The 20,199-nt window shown below is 39.0% G+C and overlaps 1 protein-coding gene and 1 pseudogene across 2 annotated transcripts in view; one reads left to right on the top strand and one right to left on the bottom strand.

Moving 5' to 3' along the window:
• Nucleotides 1-323: 323 nt before the first annotated feature.
• Nucleotides 324-590, bottom strand: LOC307050330 (large ribosomal subunit protein eL43-like; annotated as a pseudogene). The gene has a single exon. The product of its transcript is annotated as a large ribosomal subunit protein eL43-like (transcript).
• Nucleotides 591-740: 150 nt separating this feature from the next.
• The window catches only part of DLGAP5 (DLG associated protein 5), a gene marked incomplete at its 5' end in the record, with an annotated part of 37,412 nt that continues 17,953 nt past the window's right edge, over nt 741-20,199 (top strand). Inside the window, 11 exons of the mRNA XM_079700669.1 lie at nt 741-978; nt 3,321-3,514; nt 7,097-7,159; nt 8,832-8,916; nt 8,990-9,109; nt 10,471-10,541; nt 12,393-12,667; nt 13,416-13,540; nt 13,934-14,063; nt 16,772-16,857; nt 17,853-18,013. Of these exons, the coding sequence (XP_079556795.1) occupies nt 741-978; nt 3,321-3,514; nt 7,097-7,159; nt 8,832-8,916; nt 8,990-9,109; nt 10,471-10,541; nt 12,393-12,667; nt 13,416-13,540; nt 13,934-14,063; nt 16,772-16,857; nt 17,853-18,013 (1,548 nt within the window). The remainder of the gene's footprint in view (nt 979-3,320; nt 3,515-7,096; nt 7,160-8,831; nt 8,917-8,989; nt 9,110-10,470; nt 10,542-12,392; nt 12,668-13,415; nt 13,541-13,933; nt 14,064-16,771; nt 16,858-17,852; nt 18,014-20,199) is intronic.

Raw genomic sequence — 20,199 nt, 5'->3', positions numbered from 1 at the left:
CGCCTGCATTCATCACCAGGGGAAAGTTAAGGAAACTATTCTGTATACTATATCCCTATTTTCACCTTTAGTTCCTACTCTATTTTGCAGTGTTCTCTATGGTAAGCCTAGACCCTCTTATTTATATTCTGGACTTTAGCTTCCTGGGCTTCACTTCATCTGTCAAGCAAGTTCCTGTTCAGAACCCCAAAATAGGTTGTAGTGTTTTATCTTTTGATAACCTCCTTCCCACTCTTCAGTCACATATTTATTCCATTTTGTATTTTTTATTATGTAAATTAACCCATTTATTATAGGCTAGCAATGTTTCAAATGGTGGCCTTCTACTGGTTCTTCAGTTCCTTCAGTCTTCTGATGACTTTACTGTGACGGCAGAAGTGGTGTTGTAGGTCCAGGCACCATCAGCCACCGTTTTCATGCAGGAAATGCCAAATGCCCACAGCTTGTCTCTTCATCTTGGTTTTGCCATAGGAGCAAGTGTGCTAGGCGTGCTGACTGATTTCAATTTTCTTCACCATTTTCCTGAGGGAGGCACCATAATGGGTCCTGTATTTACCCACGATTCTGACCTTGTTGGTGCGTTTAGCCATGTTGCCACAACCTAGGTCTGAGCCCAGAGAGCTGTATTTTAATATTTTTATTTCAGAAGACTCGGGTAGGAGGTGAACTGGAATCCTAACTTTTTAAATAATCAAATGAAATTTCATGCAAGTTGGTCTTTCTCTCTTTTTCCTGATAGGATGGCTTCATCACATTTTGCCAGTCGACACAGAAAGGAATTAAGTACCGACATGATTAGAACTAAAATTGCTCATAGGAAATCACTGTCTCAGAAAGAAAACAGACATAAGGAATATGAACGAAATAGACACTTTGGTTTGAAAGATGTCAACGTTCCAGCCTTGGAAGGTAGAATTCTTCTTGAATTAGATGAGACATCTCATGAGCTTGTTCCAGAAAAGGCCGATGTCAAGCCAAGTAAGTAAAAGTCTATTGTAATTTCAAGTGTTTGAAGAGTGAATAAAAGTTGGTTTAATACCTGAGGTTAAAAACAACCCTGACGAGAAGAATGGAGTTTTGAAATGCCATTCTAAATAACTTGGTGTTTTCTACAACTAAATACTGTCTATTTCAAGTAAAGGCTGTGTTGGGAATTCCCAGATGGTCCAGTAGTTAGGACTCCACACTTCCACTGCCAGGGGCCCGAGTTTGATCCCTGGTGGGGGAACTAAGATCCTGCAGGCTGCCTGGCGTGCCCCCCTCCCTCCCAAAAAAAAGCACTCAAGTAAAGGCTGTGGACGTCCTAGCTAGGCTAAAGCCATTCGCCTGTGGAGTATTATAACACTTTTTACCTATATGGCCTTACAGGAATCCTAAAGTTCTTATTTCTGGAGCTTGGATAAGATAAATATTGACAAGATAAATTGATAAGGGACATAAAAATAGAACTGATTGAAGTATCCATGAAGTAAGGGTACTTTGCCAATGGGGACACTTCTTAGAGGGAAGAGCAAAGGATTCATCCCTGTAGTTTGCCCAAAAGGATTTGGGGTAATTAGTAGGGAAAGAACCAACCAGAAAAGAGAATGATCTCAGCAAGAGATAAAAATAATAAAAATGAATGTCTTAGAAGGCAAGGGATGCTATAGAAAAGAAGGAAGAGAACTGGGAAATGACATGCATTTAATCGGAAGGACTTATTGGACTCCTGTTTAGCTGTGTTTATGTAGCAGGCACTAGGATCTAGATTGCAGTGAAATAAAGCAAGGATAAATTGTAAAGAAATGGCAGAAAGATGAAGTCTTAGAAGTTTTATAGAGAAAGAAATGAGATGTCAAGTTGTTTTACGTGTTCACTACTTCAGTTTTATCATTTTTCCAGAACAAGTGTAATGTGTGACATGTACAAGACACTCAACATATTCAGCTTAATTGCTTCTGTAAAAGGGGAGGTTGGGCTAAACTATTTCTTCCAGACTTGTCATTTTTGTGATTCTAAAGGAAAGTGAGAGAAAGGAATTGGATTAAAGTGTCGTAGGGTACTTTTTTGTTTTTGAGATGAAGTGATCAGTTTATGTTTGAAGGTCAAAGGAAGTGGGTTTGGTGGTTGAGGGGGATAGAGTAAAGAATAACATCTCTTAGGAGTTCAGAGGAAATGAACACTGGGTCGTAGGATTATATAGGATGGCCTTTGAAGGAAGAACTAGACATTTTCTGTCTGAGAAGAGGTGACATTACCTTCTGAGTTGTCTCCTTGCCTCTACTCGTACCCTCTCAAACGCTTCTTTCCTCGACCAAAATCTTTCAAACAAAATTTAACCTTGTCAGCATGCTATTAGAATATCTTTTATTCCTCATTTGCGAAGGCCTGGAGGTGGGAGTGGGTCTGGTATGTTCCAGAGAAAGCAAGTAGGTAAGCATGGCTAGAGAAGGCAAACAGGTTAGCTCCCATAGAGGACTGAGGGCCATCATTACAAGGACATTGGCTTTTTTTTTTTTTTTTTTGGCTGCACCGGGTCTTAGTTGCGGCACGCGGGCTTCTTAGTTGTGGCACATGGGCTTCTCTAGTTGCGGTGCCTGGGCTCAGTAGTTGCGGTGCACAGGCTTAGTTGCGGTATGTGGGATCTTAGTTTCCCAACCAGGGATTGAACCCGGGCCCCCTGCATTGGGAGTCTTAACCACTGGACCACCAGAGAAGTCCCTGTTTTGATTATTGTAAAGGATCTGCTTCTAAGGTGACTCATTCACATTACCAGCAAGATGATGCTGGCTTTTGGTAGGAGGCCTTAGTTCTTTGTCATGTGGACATCTCCATGGGGCCGCTTGAGCCTCCTTAAGGTTCCACGTGGCCACTGGCTTCCCCCCAGAGCAAGTGATCCAAGAGAGAGCAGGACAAAAGCTGCGATGTCTTTAATGACCTGGTTGTGGGAGTCGTTCTCTATCATTTCCACAGTACTTTCTTGGTTACACAGGTCAGCCCTATTCAGTATGGGAGGCAATGACACAAGGCATGTCTACCAGGAGGTGAGAATCGCTGGAGGTCACCTTGGAGGCTGACTGTCATAGAAGCTAATTAATTTAAAAGTGAAGTAATACATGCCTAGTACATAGTAAACAGTTATATATTTGAACAAATGAAGGTAAAAGAAATAGGAATTTTAAAATAGGGGTGGAAATAACTTGAAGTGCTAAGGAATTAACAAGAAGTTACTAAAAGTATTTCTTAGCAACAGTTGAAGTTAGAAGTTAAGATGTTTGCCTCACTTTTTATCTGAAATGTTTTATATATTGTTTTTTTCTTTTTTTCTTTTTCCTACTTAGAGTCAGTGAAAACTATTCTAGGTGATCAACGAAAACAAATGCTCCAAAAATACAAAGAAGAAAAGCAGCTTCAAAAATTGAAAGAGCAGAGAGAGAAAGCTAAACGAGGAGTATTTAAAGTGGGTCTTTATAGACCTGATATTCCTTGTTTCCTTTTCTCAAACCAGAGTACTATGAAAGCTGAGCCAAAAAAGGTAAGTTTAGTATCCTAACTTGATATAGAGGAATAGTTCCTTTTAACTGGAATTTTCTTTAGGAGATTAGATGACTAAAATAACCATTTCCCCTGAGTCCCTTTATTCATTTAATTAGTTGGTAGGAGGTGGGAATGACATAATAGTAACTCAGAAGATGAAAACAGGGTCTCTTGATGTAGCTATATTTAGGTTGAGATTGGATAAAACTAGGAAAGCTGGTAGAGCCAGGCTGAACAGTGAATGCTATACCAAAGTATTTGGCATTTATCCTCTAGATATGGAGAGTCAAGGGAGGTTTATAAACGAGGTTGTACCATTATCAAAGTCATACTCAGGGAAGATTAGCCTGGACTTGAGGATTATAGTCTAGAAAGGGAAGCATTTACAGATAGGAGGACCAGTTGTGAGTCTATATTGTGAATATTCTCTGTAGAATAGGTGAGATGAGATAAGTGGACTGAGCCATTGGTTTAAAAGAAGAAATAGGTGGCTTCCCTGGTGGCGCAGTGGTTGAGAGTCCGCCTGCCAATGCAGGGGACACGGGTTCGTGCCCTGGTCCAGGAAGATCCCACATGCCGCAGAGTGGCTAGGCCCGTGAGCCATGGCCGCTGAGCCTGTGCATCCGGAGCCTGTGCTCCGCAGCGGGAGAGGCCACAACAGTGAGAGGCCCGCGTACCGCAAAAAAAAAAAAAAAAAAAAGAAATAGGTTTAAGACATCATTTTTCTGGAGATATAATTGATATATTAGTTTCAGGTGTACAACATAATGATTCATTATTTGTATACATTACAAGATGATCACCACACTTAGTCTAGTTACCATCCATCACCACACATAGTTACAAAACTTTTTTTCTTGTGATGAGAACATTTCAGATATACTCTTAGCAACTTTCAAATATGCAATACAGTATTATTAACTGTAGTCACCATACTGTGTATTACATTCCCAGGACTTACTTATTTTAAACCTGGAAGTTTGTATTTTTTGACCACCTTCACCCATTTCACCTACCCTGCACCTCACTCAAGCGATGGACACTTGAGTTGTTTACAAGTTTTGGCTATTGTAAATAATGCTGCAATGTACATGGGGATACATATATCTTTTTGAGTTAGTGTTTTCATTTCCTTTGGATAAATACTCAGAATTGGAAATGCTGGATCATATGGTAATTCTAATTTTAATTTTTTGAGGATCCTCCATACTGCTTTCCATAGTGGCTGCACCAATTTACATTCCTACCAACAGTGCTCAGGGGTTCCCGTTTCTCCATATCCTCACCAACACTTATTATTTCTTGTCTTTTTGATAATAGCCATTCTAACAGGTGTCATGTAAGACATTTTAAGAGATAAATTTGATAGAACTGGTGACCAAATAGATGGTGAGGGGTGGAGGAAGTTGAAGAGTTAGAGATAAGATGATGATTCTGAAGATAATAGTTTGATCAATAATACAAATTTTGCTGCTACTAAAAGAGATGAGGAAGGCAAGAAAAGCTTAAGTGGGTGAATATTAATACCCTTTTTAAAAAAAATCCTATTTGGACCATCTAGACATCAGGTGGTTGGGAATAAAAATTTGGAAATCAGGATGGGGATCCATGCTAAGATGTGGATTTTGGATATGATATTGGGAGTATGAATGGACACTTAAGCTGTAGGACTAAATGAGACCGTTCCAATTAGGATATATAAAATTATGAAAGAGTGAGGTCTAGAGAACACCTTTAGGTGGGCAGTGATAGGCTGAAAAGGGCTGGGCAGAGTGGCAGCAGAGCTAAAATGGAGGATAGAAGCTAAAGGAGGGGTGATCTAAAGGGAATGGTTAGTGAATCAGGAAGGATGAAGTTTGAACAGGTCAGCTGGATTTGTAAAGTTGCTAGTCACTGGTGATTTGCTATTTATTTATTTATTTATTTATTTATTTATTTATGGCTGCATTGGGTCTTCGTTGCTGTGTGCGGGCTTTCTCTAGTTGCAGTGAGCCGGGGCTACTCTTCGTTGTGGTGCGCAGGCTGCTCACTGAGGTGGCTTCTCTTGTTGCGGAGCATGGGCTCTAGGCGCGCGGGCTTCAGTAGTTGTGGCACGCAGGCTCAGTTGTTGTGGCTCGCGGGCACTAGAGCGCAGGCTCAGTAGTTGTGTCGCATAGGCTTCGTTGCTCCGCAGCATGTGGGATCCTCCCGGACCAGGGCTTGAACCCGTGTCCCCTGCATTGGCAGGCGGATTCTTAACCACTGCGCCACCAGGGAAGTCCCTGATTTGTTATTTAAAGATATGTACAAAAGATCTCATTGACTGTATACTCATTTCTGATTTAAATAAGAACTGAATAATATAAAGGCCGAAGATATTGCTTGTTTTTCTAGGCTTCATGAATCTCAATGATTCATTTGACAGATCTTTGATTTATTTACTCTGTATGATCTTAGGACACTGTACAAGAGACAAAAATTAATAAACTGTAGTTCATGGTGGAAGGATACAGATAAATATGCTCTTTATATTAGAGGGAGGATAGATTGTTTATATTTGGAAGAACATCAAAGAAGACCTCTTGGAAGGGATCAGATTTAAGCTGTCTTTTTAGGAATATGTAGATACCAACCATTGGTCTACACTGTAAGCAGCTATTTTAAAATATCTTAAAAATATATGTAGGAGGAACAAGAGACACATCATTGTGTTTTTTTTAAATTTTTTAAATTTTGGCTGCGTTGGGTTTTCGTTGCTGCATGTGGGCTTCTCTAGCTGTGGCGCACGGGCGTAGTTGCGCCGTGGCATGTGGGATCTTAGTTCCCCAACCATGGATCAAACCCATGTCCCCTGCATTGGAAGGTGGATTCTTAACCTCTGGAACACTGGGGAAGTCCCTGATTATGTTTCTTAAGAAATTTTACAGAGTTGATAAATACCTTATAATTTTTTAGTTGGTCTTTCTCATGCTAAATTTTTTTCACATTTTGTGATTAGGTCTCCATTTTCTTACTGACAATGGACAGGTGTATAATCATGAGATCTGAAGGCAAATTGTCAAAGCTAGGGAAGTAAGCTGTACAGTATCTTTTCATAAACAGAAAACAAAAGATCCTAATACTCTAGTTTGTTCATCTACCCCCTTTCAAATATGTCTAGCTAATCATATTAATGAGGATCCTAATACTTGGAAAATATGCTTTGAAATTTCTTCTCTCTCCTCATTGAGAAATATGGGTAAGTTTTGAAGTTATTAACTTAAACATAATTTAAATCAAGCCAGAACCAGAAAAAACAATAACTTAGGGAATTCCCTGGCAGGCCAGGGGTTAGGACTCAGTGCTTTCACTGCCAGAGGCCCGGGTTCAATCCCTGGTTGGGGAACTAAGACCCGCAAGCTGCACAGCACGGCCAAAAAAATTTAAATTTAAATTAAAAAAAAAAATTAAGTTAGCACGTATCTTTTTGCCATAAATGATTAAGGATAAAATTTAACTTTAAAATGGAAACTTTATTTCATAATGAAACATGGAAGTAAATTTTGGAAGTAAAGTTTATTTATTTATTTTTTTAACTTTATCTTCTTTTGACTGTTTTAAGGCTGTTCCATCTTCTGTACGGATTACAAGGTCAAAGGCCAAAGACCAAATGGAGCTGACAAAGGTATAGTTGATAGTTAGTAGGTCATTGTTACTAAAATGACAAATTGTACTTTTTTTCCTCAGAGTAAGTAAATTTATTTTTAATCTAATACCGTCTTCAAGCATAATGTATTTCACTAGAGTCAATAGTACTACCAAAATCACTGTTTTGGTTTGGTGGCAGAGCAGATTTGGCTAGATGCTAAGGAAATAGTCACTTAAAATATTCTTTGCCCAGACATCCCTTATGAGATCTATACTAAACTCTGTGCCACACTCTTTTTTGTTTGTTTGTTTACCGGGCTTCTATTATGCATCCCATGTCACCATGAAGTGCAGATAGGAATATAAAGCATACAGGGTGAGTGTTATAAACTTATGGGTCTTCAAAACACGGTTATGGATAAACTTATTAGGAGGATTACTAAAATAAAGTCAAGTGGGCAACGAGGGAAATAGTATGCCTCTTTGTCAGGTGAGGAAGCTAAGTTTCATGTATTCAGTGAATCTGAGTCACTACCATGTTCCTCTAGGCTCTAGAATATAACTGAGCAAAACAAACAAAATTCCCTGTTTTCAAGGAGCTTACATGAGAGATAGCACTAAAAAAAGAACTATATAGTGTGTCAGATGGTCAGAAGTATTAAGTATTATGGGGGAGATTAAAAAAAAAAGAAGAGGGCTTCCCTGGTGGCGCAGTGGTTGAGAGTCCGCCTGCCAATGCAGGGGACACGGGTTCATGCCCCGGTCTGGGAAGATCCCACATGCCGCGGAGCGGCTGGGCCCGTGAGCCATGGCCGCTGAGCCTGCGCGTCTGGAGCCTGTGCTTCGCAGCGGGAGAGGCCAAAACAGTGAGAGGCCCGCGTACAGCACAAAAAAAAAAAAAAAAAAAAGAAGAAAGGAGGTGGGGAGTTTTGAAGTAGGTGTAGGGTGGAATTTTGATCAGGCCTCACTGAGATGGTGGCATTTTATTTTATTTTATTTTTAATATATTTATTTATTTATTTTTGACTGCATTGGATCTTCATTGCTGTGCACGGGCTTTTCTCTAGTTGCAGTGAGCAGGGGCTACTCTTTGTTGCGGTGCGCAGGCTTCTTATTGTGGTGGCTTCTCTTGTTGCAGAGCACGGGCTCTAGGCATGTGGGCTTCAGTAGTTGCAGTGCGTGGGCTCAGTAGTTGTGGTTCACGGGCTTAGTTGCTCCATGGCATGTGGAATTTTCCCAGTCCAAGGCTCAAACCTGTGTCCCCTGCATTGGCAGGGAGATTCTTAACAACTGCGCCACCAGGGAAGTCCCCAGATGGTGGCATTTTAAATGAAGTCTTTAAGGAAGTAGACGAGTGAACTGTGGGAAAGAGCTTTCTACCAGGAGAAGAATTTTCTAGACAAAATTCAAAGGTCTAGAATTGAAAACATGCCTGGTATGTTTAAGGAGTCTCAGAAGATTATAGTCAGTTATTTTTTAATAGCTTAGGTTATTAGCATTTTCTAAATTCTAGGATTCTGAAAAAGCTTGTAAGGAAATGTATATAATGGAAAACTTGTTTCTTCATCTCATTTTATTTGGGGTAGTGGGTTTTTTGCTGAGTCATTTACAATATCAGGTTTCAGATGAGGGGTCAATTTACACATTAAAAATGTGGTGGTTTGGTTCATTATGCAATTAAATCACATAGTACCTAATCTTTTGAATAGATTGATAATGGGAGTGATGTTAGAGCAATCCGACCTGTTCAAAGACAAGCTTCTGAAAAGAAAGTGTTGGACAAAGAGAAAAAAGGTAAGTTCTGATGTTGCCACAACAATAATTAAAAATTACCACAAACATTTGATTTTATTATTTGTTCCCACAGCTATACAACCTGTAATGCCACCAGTGAGAATGACTCGATCGGCTACTCAAGCAGCAAAGCAGATTGCCAGAACAGTCCCTCCTACTACAGCAAGAAAGCCAGTGACAAGGGCTACTAATGGTAAGAACATTTCTTGATCAGTGACTGAGCTAGGATGTTTTGGTACTTGAGGTTCTTTGTGTTCAATTTTTTTAAATTAATTAATTAATTAATTTTTGGCTACATTGGGTCTTCGTTGCTGCGCGCGGGCTTTCTCTAGTTGCGGCCAGCAGGGGCTACTCTTCATTGCGGTGCACGGGCTTGTCATTGCATTGGCTTCTCTTGTTGGGGAGCATGGGCTCTAGGTGCACGGGCTTCAGTATTTGTGACACGTGGGCTCAGTAGTTGTGGCTCTTGGGCTCTAGAGAACAGGCTCAGTAGTTGTGGCTCACGGGCTTAGTTGCTCCGTGGCATGTGGGATCTTCCCGGGCCAGGGGTCGAACCCATGTCCCCTGCATTGGCAGGTGGATTCTTAACTATTGCAGCACCAGGCAAGTCCCTGTGTTCAATTTTTAAAATCATCATGTACTTCTTTGAGTAGGAGAGGAGGAAATGGAGATTCTAATTCCCGAAGATAGGTTTTGTGCCCTGATATCCTGTTAGCACACAGTGGGTGCTCAAGTGTTGAAGTACTGAATTGGTGTAAGCAGTGCTTCAAAGTGAAAAATTAATGGCCCCAATAAGTTACAGTCCATCCATTTGGTGGAATACAATGTAACCATTTAAGAACAATGTATGAAAGAACATTTAATGACGTGGTTAATCATATTAAGTGGGCAAAGAAAATCAGCTCAAACTCTGAACAGTATGATTGAAATTTTAAGATATGTATGTGAATGTGAACATAGGAAAAAACTGGGAAAACGTACTCTGAAGTGTCAATAGTGATTACCACTGAGTAGTGTAAGCTTGGGTAAAATTTTTGATTGTTGTTGTTTTTGTGCTTTTTAAAATTTTTTCTAATTTTCTATAATAAATACGTATTTGATATTCAGAGGCAAAAGGTAAAATACCTTAACACTTTTGTTTTGTTTTGAAAACAGATGGCCTAAACTTGGCAGGAAATTTCATCTATTTTTTTCCTATTTTATAATGTGACTTTTAATCATAAAATTCTTTGAGACACACATTCCTATTGCCTTTTTTCCTTTCCCAAATTACCTAGTACTTTTTTTTTTTTTTTCGGTACACGGGCCTCTCACAGCTGCGGCCTCTCCCGTTACGGAGCACAGGCTCCGGACGTGCAGGCCCAGTGGCCATGGCTCATGGGCCCAGCCACTCCGCGGCATGTGGGATCCTCCCGGACCGGGGCACAAACCCGTGTCCCCTGCATCGGCAGGCGGACTCTCAACCACTGCGCCACCAGGGAAGCCCCCCTAGTACTTTCAATGCAGCATTTTTTATCTAGTCTAAATGGATGGCTTATTTCACTTTTATTTTAGATAATGAAGCAGAAACAGAGACACCAAATCAAGGAAGACCTGCCAAAAAGATAGAAACAAAACCTGACAAGGTAGAGTATAAACATCTGTTTATTTCTAGGTACTTTGAAAATCTCACAGCTACTTTCATAAAATTGAAATTAAGCATATAGAAGTGCTTCAAGAAGTTAACTTACATGTGTGTTAAAATCTCTTGAACCATAAAGAAGCATCAGGAGGATTTACTGTTGTTTTTCAGGTGTCTTATCCTCAGAGTTTTATAGGTAGAGAAAGCATAATTTGATTAACAGGAAATAGAGAAAAGTGATAAAAACACAGCTGACAGAAACCTTCATGTGGGAACTAGCTAAGAGATAGGATGGAGTAGGGTGAAATGCATTGACTCTGGATTCAGTTAGGCCTGAGTTTGAATATTGTCTCGGCGTCCAGTTAGCTATATAACCTTGGACAACTTAGGAATTTGTTTTCCCATCTCCAACCCGTAATACCTACATAGAGTAGTTGTAAGAATTAAATAACCTAACATTTCTGATAGCGTCTACCATAGTACATGGTAGAGTCTTCAAAAAAGAGCCACAATTTTGAGGCCCCAATGCCTTGTTTTATAATCCATGCTACACAGTTCCTTAACCTTAAGAAAAGTTAGGGACTTCCCTGGTGGCACAGTGGTTAAGAATCCACCTGCCACTGCAGGGAATACGGGTTCGAGCCCTGGTCCAGGAAGATCCCACATGCCACAGAGCAACTAAGCCCGTGCACCACAACTACTGAGCCTGAGCTCTAGAGCCCGCGAGCCACAACTACTGAGCCTGCATGCCACAACTACCGAAGCCCATGTGCCTAGAGCCCATGCTTCGCAACAAGAGAAGCCACTGCAATGAGAAGCCCACGCACTGCAACAAAGAGTAGCCCCCGCTCAACGCAACTAGAGAAAGACTGTGTGCAGCAACGAACACCCAATGCAGCCAAAAATAAATAAATAAATTTATTTTAAAAGAAAAAAAAGAGTTATGCCAAAGTATAAGAAATGTGGCTAGATTCTTAACTAAAAATTAAAAATCAGAAATGTAAAAACCTCTAAAAATTATGTTTATATGAGTGGGTGAAATCGGTGAAGGTGGTCAAAAGTTACAAACTTCCAGTTACAAAGTGAGTCCCGGGGATTCACTATAAAACATAGTGACTATGGTTAATAATACTGTGTTGTATATTTGAAAGTTGCTAAGAGGGTAGGTCATTAAAGTTCTCATCACAAGAAAAAAAAATTGTAACTTTGTGTAGTGACAGATGTTCATTAGACTCATCATCTAGATCATTTTGCAATATATACAAATATCAAATCATTATGTTGCACACCTGAAACTAATATAATGTTATATGTCAGTTATATCTCAGTTTAAAAAAAAACCAAAATAATTAAATTGACAGAAAATAAGCTTCACATTTTATAAGGTTAATCTCACTGTGTCACACTGAAAAATATTTTTCTCATATGATAAATTTATTTATAATCAAGGTTATTTTAAAAGAGGATTTGGTCCTTGACAATAGTAGTCATCCAATAAACATTGGATTTCTGATTCTCAACCATTGTAATTATCAACATAATTTAAATAAAAAGGTAAGTATTTGTTAGGTGGGTAATTTTTCCACCTTAGTTTTCATATATTTAATTTTAATACTTAAAACCTATTATTTAATCCTTTTAATGAGGATTGGTTCTGTCTCTCTCTGGATCATGACAGTGGTTTAGTTAGCTGGCTACTGATTCCATATTTATATTTAATTATATTTATTTCTTTCTCTTAAATTATGCACAAGGGACACATATCTCAACTTTCATATTTTCAGGCCTGTAAAAATTGGTTTGAATATATCCCCAGAAGAGAAATTCTTACTGCATTCTGTTTCCTCCCATCTAGGCCATTTCTTTTAAAGTTGATAGTGAAGAAAGTACTTTGGATTCACAAACCAGTACAACAATTGGAATGGATCCAGTTGGAGTCTTATCAAAAATGGAAAATTTATCTAAGACAAATAGTGCAAAAATGAAGGGGAAGAATTCCTTTGCACCTAAAGATTTTATGTTTCAGCCACTAGATGGTCTGAAGACCTATCAAGTAACACCTATGACTCCCAGAAGTGCCAGTGCTTTCTTGACACCCAGTTATACCTGGACACCTTTAAACACAGAAGTGTAAGAATTTAATGTTAATAATGAATTCCTTGCTAAGATGGTTAACAAATGCCTTTCTTAGATTTGTCCTGTGCTTTTTAAAAGTTAATATTTAGTTAGTAAATTATATTAATTATAAATCATGAAAACTTGGTCTTTTAAAATATTCTTCAGAAGGCTACAGTAATGTATTTGACAGTTTTGATATTTCCTATACATTGTTTTTATCATTATTTTCATGGTACACTTTGTGTTTTGCTTTTTATAAGTGACTTTATTATAATACTTAGAAATAAATGTTTAGAAGGAAGAAATTTCTATAATACTGTAGTTCAGACATGATTTGGGGTTTTTTTGTTTGTTTTTTTGCCGAGTATTACTTTAGAAAAACTACTTCTAAAGCCAAAAATAATTAACTTGCAAAGTGGGGGGAAAATCAGTTGGAATCTTTAAGAGAAACAGCAAGGTTGTTTTGCAAAGACTGGCTGGCGGCAAATTTACTAGAAACTGCTCAGCAGCATCCAAGACTATGAGTGCTTATGTTCCATGAAGAGATCTTCACAGTATTTGGATCTCATTATAATTAGTAAAGATGAACATTCCCACTATAGGTGTTTAAATTTTTTCCCCTCCAGAAAGACACATTAAAAAGAAATAGAAACATTTCTATTAAATCCCAGGTTTTTAAAAAGTAACATCATTTTGAAATCCTTCAATTAGATATATGAGGCTCATGTTTCATAAAGTATTTTTTTGCTATTGTTTTTAGTGATAAGACTGAAGCAACAAAAGAAATCTTGGCACAAAAATGTAGAACTTTCTCTGCCAAGACAGTACGTCAAGATTCAAGTAAATTACAATGTACTTTGGGTTCTCTAACAGTTTGGAGTAAAGGTATTGTATTTTAATTAATTTTTTACTGGCTTTTCTGGATTGTGATTTATCAGACATTTGTTTAGAGCCCTTTTCAACGTATAGTTCAGGGATGTGATCTCGGGGTCAGGAGAGATGGGAAAACATGGGGAAAGATATCTGGAGAGACAAAGAGTTGGAATAAGGAATACAGACTGAGAAGATGGGGGGAAATAAATGTAAATTTGAGGAGATGAATATAAGGAGACACTTTAGAGGATATGTGGTGAATGAAATCATTGAGTGAGAAATAAAATTTTAAAATTCAACATTGAAAAAAATTAAAGGATTTAAAAAAAATTTTGTCTTGTGGGGGATGTCATTTTATGAGTTGCTGCTTTGAAATTTATATGTAATATTTTCTTTAATCTATAGAACATGTTTTAAATAAAAATGAAACTACTAATAAAAATTCAGATGGCCTTTCAATAAAAGAAGAAGTCCCGTCACTTGAAGTAAATCAAGATCAGATATCTCAGCCACAACATGATGTGCCATATTTCCGGTTTGTCCATTTGTTCCTAGTGTAAGAATTTTGTATCAATGTCTAGACATTTAAAACCAAAATTACACTATTTTTTTTTTTTTTTTTTTTTTTTTTTGTGGTACGCGGGCCTCTCACTGTTGTGGCCTCTCCCGTTGCGGAGCACAGGCTCCGGATGCGCAGGCTCAGCGGCCATGGCTCACGGGCCCAGCCGCTCCGCGGCATATGGGATCCTCCCAGACCGGGGCACGAACCCGTATCCCCTGCATCGGCAGGCGGACTCTCAACCACTGCGCCACCAGGGAGGCCCAATTACACTATTTTTAACCTGAATATAATAGATGAGTTGGGGGAAATTGAATTTTGGTGATTTTCATTTATCTTTTAAATTTTAATGATTTTTTTTCAGTAACTAGTACATTCATATGGTTCCTAATTCAAAAGGTAGAAAAAGGTACAAGTGAGAAGTCTTTTTCCCACCTCTGCCTCCCAGGGGATAGTTTGAACTTACACGGAGGCAAGTGTTACTCATTTCTTGTGAATATTTCCAGAGGTAGATAATGCATATGTAAACTAATATAAACATATATATATATATATTTTAATATAAACAATACCATACTATTTTGTTTCATTTAATGTTAAATGTAGTAGACATTCCATTTTAGTACTTAAAGAGCTTTCTCATGTTGTTTTGTGTGTGTGTGTTCTTTAATGGCCACATAGTATCCAATAATATGGATGTACCATAATTAATAGGTCCCTGTTGGTGGTTATTTACATTGGGTTCAGTCTCTTACTATTACAATCAAGGCTGCCAACAACAAACTTGTATATGTTTCAATTTTCTCATGTACAAGTATATAAGGACCTCAATTTACATTCCCCCCAGCAAGGTATGGGAATTCCTATTTTCTCATACCTTTTTTTTTCCCCCACAAAGAACTAAATTAAAGTTTATTTATAAAAGAAGGATAATGGGAGATGGTAGGAGGCTCTTTGGCCCACCAAATTATGAGATAGGATTATGTTTCTCCAACTGAATTGAAAATTAACATCCTGTTTGGGGAACTTCAACATGTCACCTAAATGCCTTGGAAGCATATCAGAGGCCTGCATTTCGAGAAAGGCCTTAACATTCCACATCACACAGAAAATGATTACATTCTGTTATCTTTGAATGAATATAGCAAGAAAATTCCCATACCTTTTCCAATACAATGTTAACAATTTTTGAGCTTTACCAATCAGATAAAAAATATTAGCTTTCTCTTGTTTGTTTTATTTATTTATTTTTTATTTCTTTTTTTTTTTTTTTGGCTGTGCTGCGTGGCATATGAGATCTTAGTTCTCCGACCGGGGATCGAACCTGTGACCCCTGCAGTAAACGCTCAGAGTCCTAACCACTGGACCACCAGGGAATTCCCCTTACTCTAGTTCTAATATCCATTCTTTCTATTATGAATGAGTATCTTTTTATATTTTGGGGAACCACTTCAATTGTTTTTAGAGCATAACGTTTTAGAATTATAAAGTCTTTCAGAGATTAGCTAATCCACTGTGTTGTTCAACTGAGACATTGAGATGATAAACAGTTTATCCAACTAAATAATGTCAGATCTAAGCCAGGTCTCTTTCTCATTAATTAAGCTGTTCTCTGTTGCCACTGGACATAGGCAGCTAAATTATTCTTCTAAGAAAAACTATCCTCAGTTTTCCTGCTCGGATGTTTTTGTAAAGAAACAGTTTAAATTTTTAAGCCAGGGTTTCTTTTTTTTAATAAATTTATTTATTTTATTTTTAAAATTTATTTTTGGCTGCGTTGGGTCTTCGTTGCTGCGCGCGGGCTTTCTCTAGCTGTGGTGAGCGGGGGCTACTCTTCGTTGCGGTGCGTGGGCTCCTCATTGTGGTGGCTTCTCGTGGAGCACGGGCTCTAGGTGTGTGGGCTTCAGTAGTTGTAGCTCGCAGTCTCAGTAGTTGTGGCTCATGGGCTCTAGAGCGCAGGCTCAGTCGTTCTGGGGCATGGGCTTAGTTGCTCTGTGGCATGTGGGATCTTCCCGGACCAGGGCTCGAACCCGTGTGCCCTGCATTGGCAGGCAGATTCTTAACCACTGTGCCACCAGGGAAGCCAGAGCCAGGGTTTCTTAACATTGGTACTACTGACATTTTAGACTGGATAATTCTTGTTGTGGGGTCTGTCCCCTGCATCGCAGGATGTTTTGTAGCATCCCTGGCCAGTAGCACTCCTCCAGTTTGTGACAATCAAAAATGCTTCTAGATATTGCCAAATACTCCCTGGTAGGAAAAATTGACCCAGTTGAGAACCATTGCCTTTGGACAAGCAAAGCCTAATAGAATCTGTAAGGCCCTATCACTGTAATTTGAGACTTACAGTAATTTGAGACTTAACAGTTTTTAGCTTCATCTTACTCTTGGCAATTGAATTCGTCTTAGTTCCATGGAAAATAACAGAACTAAGGAATGTCCGATTCCTTCTGCTTAGCCACTGAAAAATAAGAACAGAAAAGACTAGAAATATTAGCTTGAAAAATGGGCTCTTGGCATTAACCATCCACTTAAGTTTTAGGTGTGGAAGGATGGACATACATAGAATATCAAATTGTATTTATGGATTTTAACATATCACATTTCATAAAATAATTAAGCATCAGCTCTGGGAAGTTAACATTGTATAATTGTCATAGTGCTAATGTATGTCATCATTTTAGAAATACTCTCCAGTCAGAAACTGAGAAGTTAACTTCACACTGCCTTGAGTGGGACAGGAAGCTTGAATTGGACATTCCAGATGACGGTGAGGGAACATTTATATGTTTTTATGTCTTACCTTTATTTATTTTAATATGGTTACATTTATTTAAAAACAAAAATCCAGTGTTGTCCAACTTTATAATTTCATTGTTATTCAAAATAGCAAGAATTTTCCATATCTCACATATGTTCACTAATATCTCTGTGCTAAAATGGTACCTGACTTAAAAGATATAAGTAGTTAGAATATTGACTATGATTCCTGAGAGTTAGACATTTGCCTATTTTATTATTAAATTTTTTTTTTACTGTGACTTTATGAATGACAGCTATAGCTGGTATTGCTTAATTATACAAAAATATTTTCTGAACAAAAATTACCTAAATCAATATGAAATCAAATCAAAATCAATCAAGGGCCTCCCTGGTGGCGCGGTGGTTGAGGGTCCGCCTGCCGATGCAGGGGATGCGGGTTCGTGCCCCGGTCTGGGAGGATCCCATATGCCGCGGAGCGGCTGGGCCCGTGGGCCATGGCTGCTGAGCCTGCGCGTCCGGAGCCTGTGCTCCGCGGCGGGAGGGGCCGCAGCGGTGAGAGGCCCGCGTACCACAAAAAAAAAAAAAAAAAAAAAAAAAAATCAATCAAGTTTTCTGAAAAGTTCCAACCTTACCTATTCAGGAAAGCTATTTAGAAAAAAGTCATTTGTGTGCTGCCACATCAGTCCTTAGATACTGATGTGCAGTGAGTTGTTTGACGCTGAATTCTTATAAAATACAAGGAGAGGTAGAATGCTCTTTACTGTGTAGCAATATGTATGAGAATGTATATTGCTAATTTTTAGCAGGAATTGAAGCAGATGGTAAATGCTCAATATTTGTATGACAAAGTTTTGTAGTAGATATTTTTTGTTTTGCTTTAAAGTAAGAATTTGATTCTGTAACTGTAGGATATTTGGAATGAGGTCGTCTTATCAGCTGGTTGGCTTGCAGTAAAGGTCCTGTCTTGTCCTTTAACTTTTAAAAACATCATATTTCTTTTAGCTAAAGATCTTATTCGCACAGCAGTTGGTCAAACAAGACTCCTTATGAATGAAAGGTTCAAACAGTTTGAAGGACTGGTGGACAATTGTGAATATAAACGAGGTGAAAAGGAAACTACCTGTACAGATCTGGATGGATTTTGGGATATGCTTAGTTTTCAGGTATGTGGTCAAGTATTTTGAATATGTTAACTTTGAGTCTGTTTTTTTTGTTTTTTTTGTTTTTTTGAAAATGAGGTAACAGTAGTATAAAAGGGTTAGTATTAGCTACTTATGTGCCTGTAATATTATTTATGTATTTCTTTATTTATTTGTGGCTGCGTTGGGTCTTCGTTGCTGAGCGTGGGCTTTCTCTAGTTGTGGCGAGCGGGGGCTTCTCTTGTGGAGCACGGGCTCTAGGTGTGCGGGCTTCAGTAGTTGTGGCACGTGGGCTTCAGTAGTTGTGGCTCATGGGCTTCAGAAGTTGTGGCTCGTGGGCTCTAGAGCACATGCTCAGTAGTTGTGGTGCACGGGCTTAGTTTTGCTCCACAGCATGTGGGATCTTCCCGGACCAGGGCTTGAACCCGTGTTCCCTGCATTGGCAGGCGGATTCTTAACCACTGCACCAACAGGGAAGTCTCTGTGCCTGTAATATTAAATGAGATATTAGCACCTTTATAAACTGTAATGTGCTGTCTAAACTTTTTTTATTATTTTATTTATTTATTTGTTTATTTGGCTACGTTGGGTCTTAGTTGCAGCACACGGGATCTCTGTTATGGCACGCGGGGTCTTTTAGTTGTGGCATTCGGGAATTTTTCAGTTGTGGCATGCAGGATTTTTAGTTGCGGCGCATGAACTCTTAGTTGCAGCATGTGGGATCTAGTTTCCTGACCAGGGATCGAACCCGGTCCCCCTGCATTGGGAGGGCGGAGTCTTAGCCACTGGACCACCAGGGAAGTCCCAAGTGCTGTCTAAATTTGATGACTGATTTCTTCTTCTCCCCTGTATTGTCAGTATGATTTCTATTTGGGTTGGAAACTGAGATTATATTCAACTGTTGAATAATCTGTAATGATTCTACATGTGAGAAGATGAGTAAATCTAGTCTTTAGTAGTTCCGTTCATCCAGCAGTTACTGAGTTCCTACCGTGTGCCAGGCATTGTATTAGGAGTTGATAAAATAAGGCACATTCTCTGCCCCAAAGGAGTTTGTAGTTTGATTAGTGAGTTAGACAAAATATATAATTCCAATCTAATGTAAAAAAGTGCTATGAGAGAGGGAATCACTAGGAAGATCAGTAAGGGCATGGGAGGAGATGATACTTTGTAGATTTTTGAGCACATTTTAGAAATAAGCATATAAATTACTATTTCAACAACCTATAGTCAACACCTATTAGACATTTCAAGAAAGCCTCAAACCTGAAAGAAAGAAGCCAAAGCAAAAATAAGAAGAAAGGTATTTGGATGGAGGAAGTGGACCAATCTAGGAAGTAGTATCTAAATAATAGGAATTCCAGAAAAAGAGTACTGAAAAAATAGAAAATCATCAATGGAATGATTTAAAAATTTTCCCCAGTACTGCAGCACATGAGTTCCAGATTGAAAGAGCCCACTGAGTGCCTAACACTGTGAATCAAGAGTAGACCCACACCAATGTATGCCATTAAGTATAACTGTACAACTCTTGGGCTGAAGAGAAAACTGTAGAAGCTTCCAGAGAGAAAACAAGTTTCATACAAAGGGTCAAGGATCACAGTAGCCTTGGATTTCTCAACTGCAACATTTAAAGCTGGGAGAACAATGCCCTCAAACTTCTGAGGGAAAAAACTTCCAACCTGGATCTCTGTAGCCAACCAATCAAGTGTGAGGGTGGAAGGGCATTTTCCAAACACACACAGTCTCAGATTTTACCTCCCAAGCACTCTTTCTCAGCAAGCTAAGTGAGAAAGTACCTCACAAAAATGAGGGAGTAAGCCAAGAATGGAGGAGGAGGTGGGTTGGATCCCTAGCAAGGGGCCAAGAGAATTGAGGCCAAGGGGAGACAAGAATGTGTGAAGCACACTTAGGAAGCAGCACTTCCTGATGAGCACAGGGGGACCAGGGGTTCTACCAGACCTGTCTCTGGAAAGCTGAACTGAGTAAAATACCTGATTTGTTTTTTATTAAGAGGAGATTTAATGCATTCCTTTTTTTTTCTTTTTTTAAAATTCATTTTGTTTATTTATTTATTTTTGACTGCGTTGGGTCTTCGTTGCTACGCGTGGGCTTTCTCTAGTTGTGGCGAGCAGGGGCTACTCTGTTGCGGTGCGTGGGCTTCTCACTGTGGTGGCTTCTCTTGTTGCGGAGCACGGGCTCTAGGCGCA

The sequence above is a fragment of the Hyperoodon ampullatus genome, assembly GCF_949752795.1.
Source record: "Hyperoodon ampullatus genome assembly, chromosome: 3".
NCBI classification, from domain to species: Eukaryota; Metazoa; Chordata; class Mammalia; order Artiodactyla; family Ziphiidae; genus Hyperoodon; species Hyperoodon ampullatus.
Note: the sequence above shows the minus strand (reverse complement) of the source record. Positions and strands in the feature narration are given on the sequence as shown.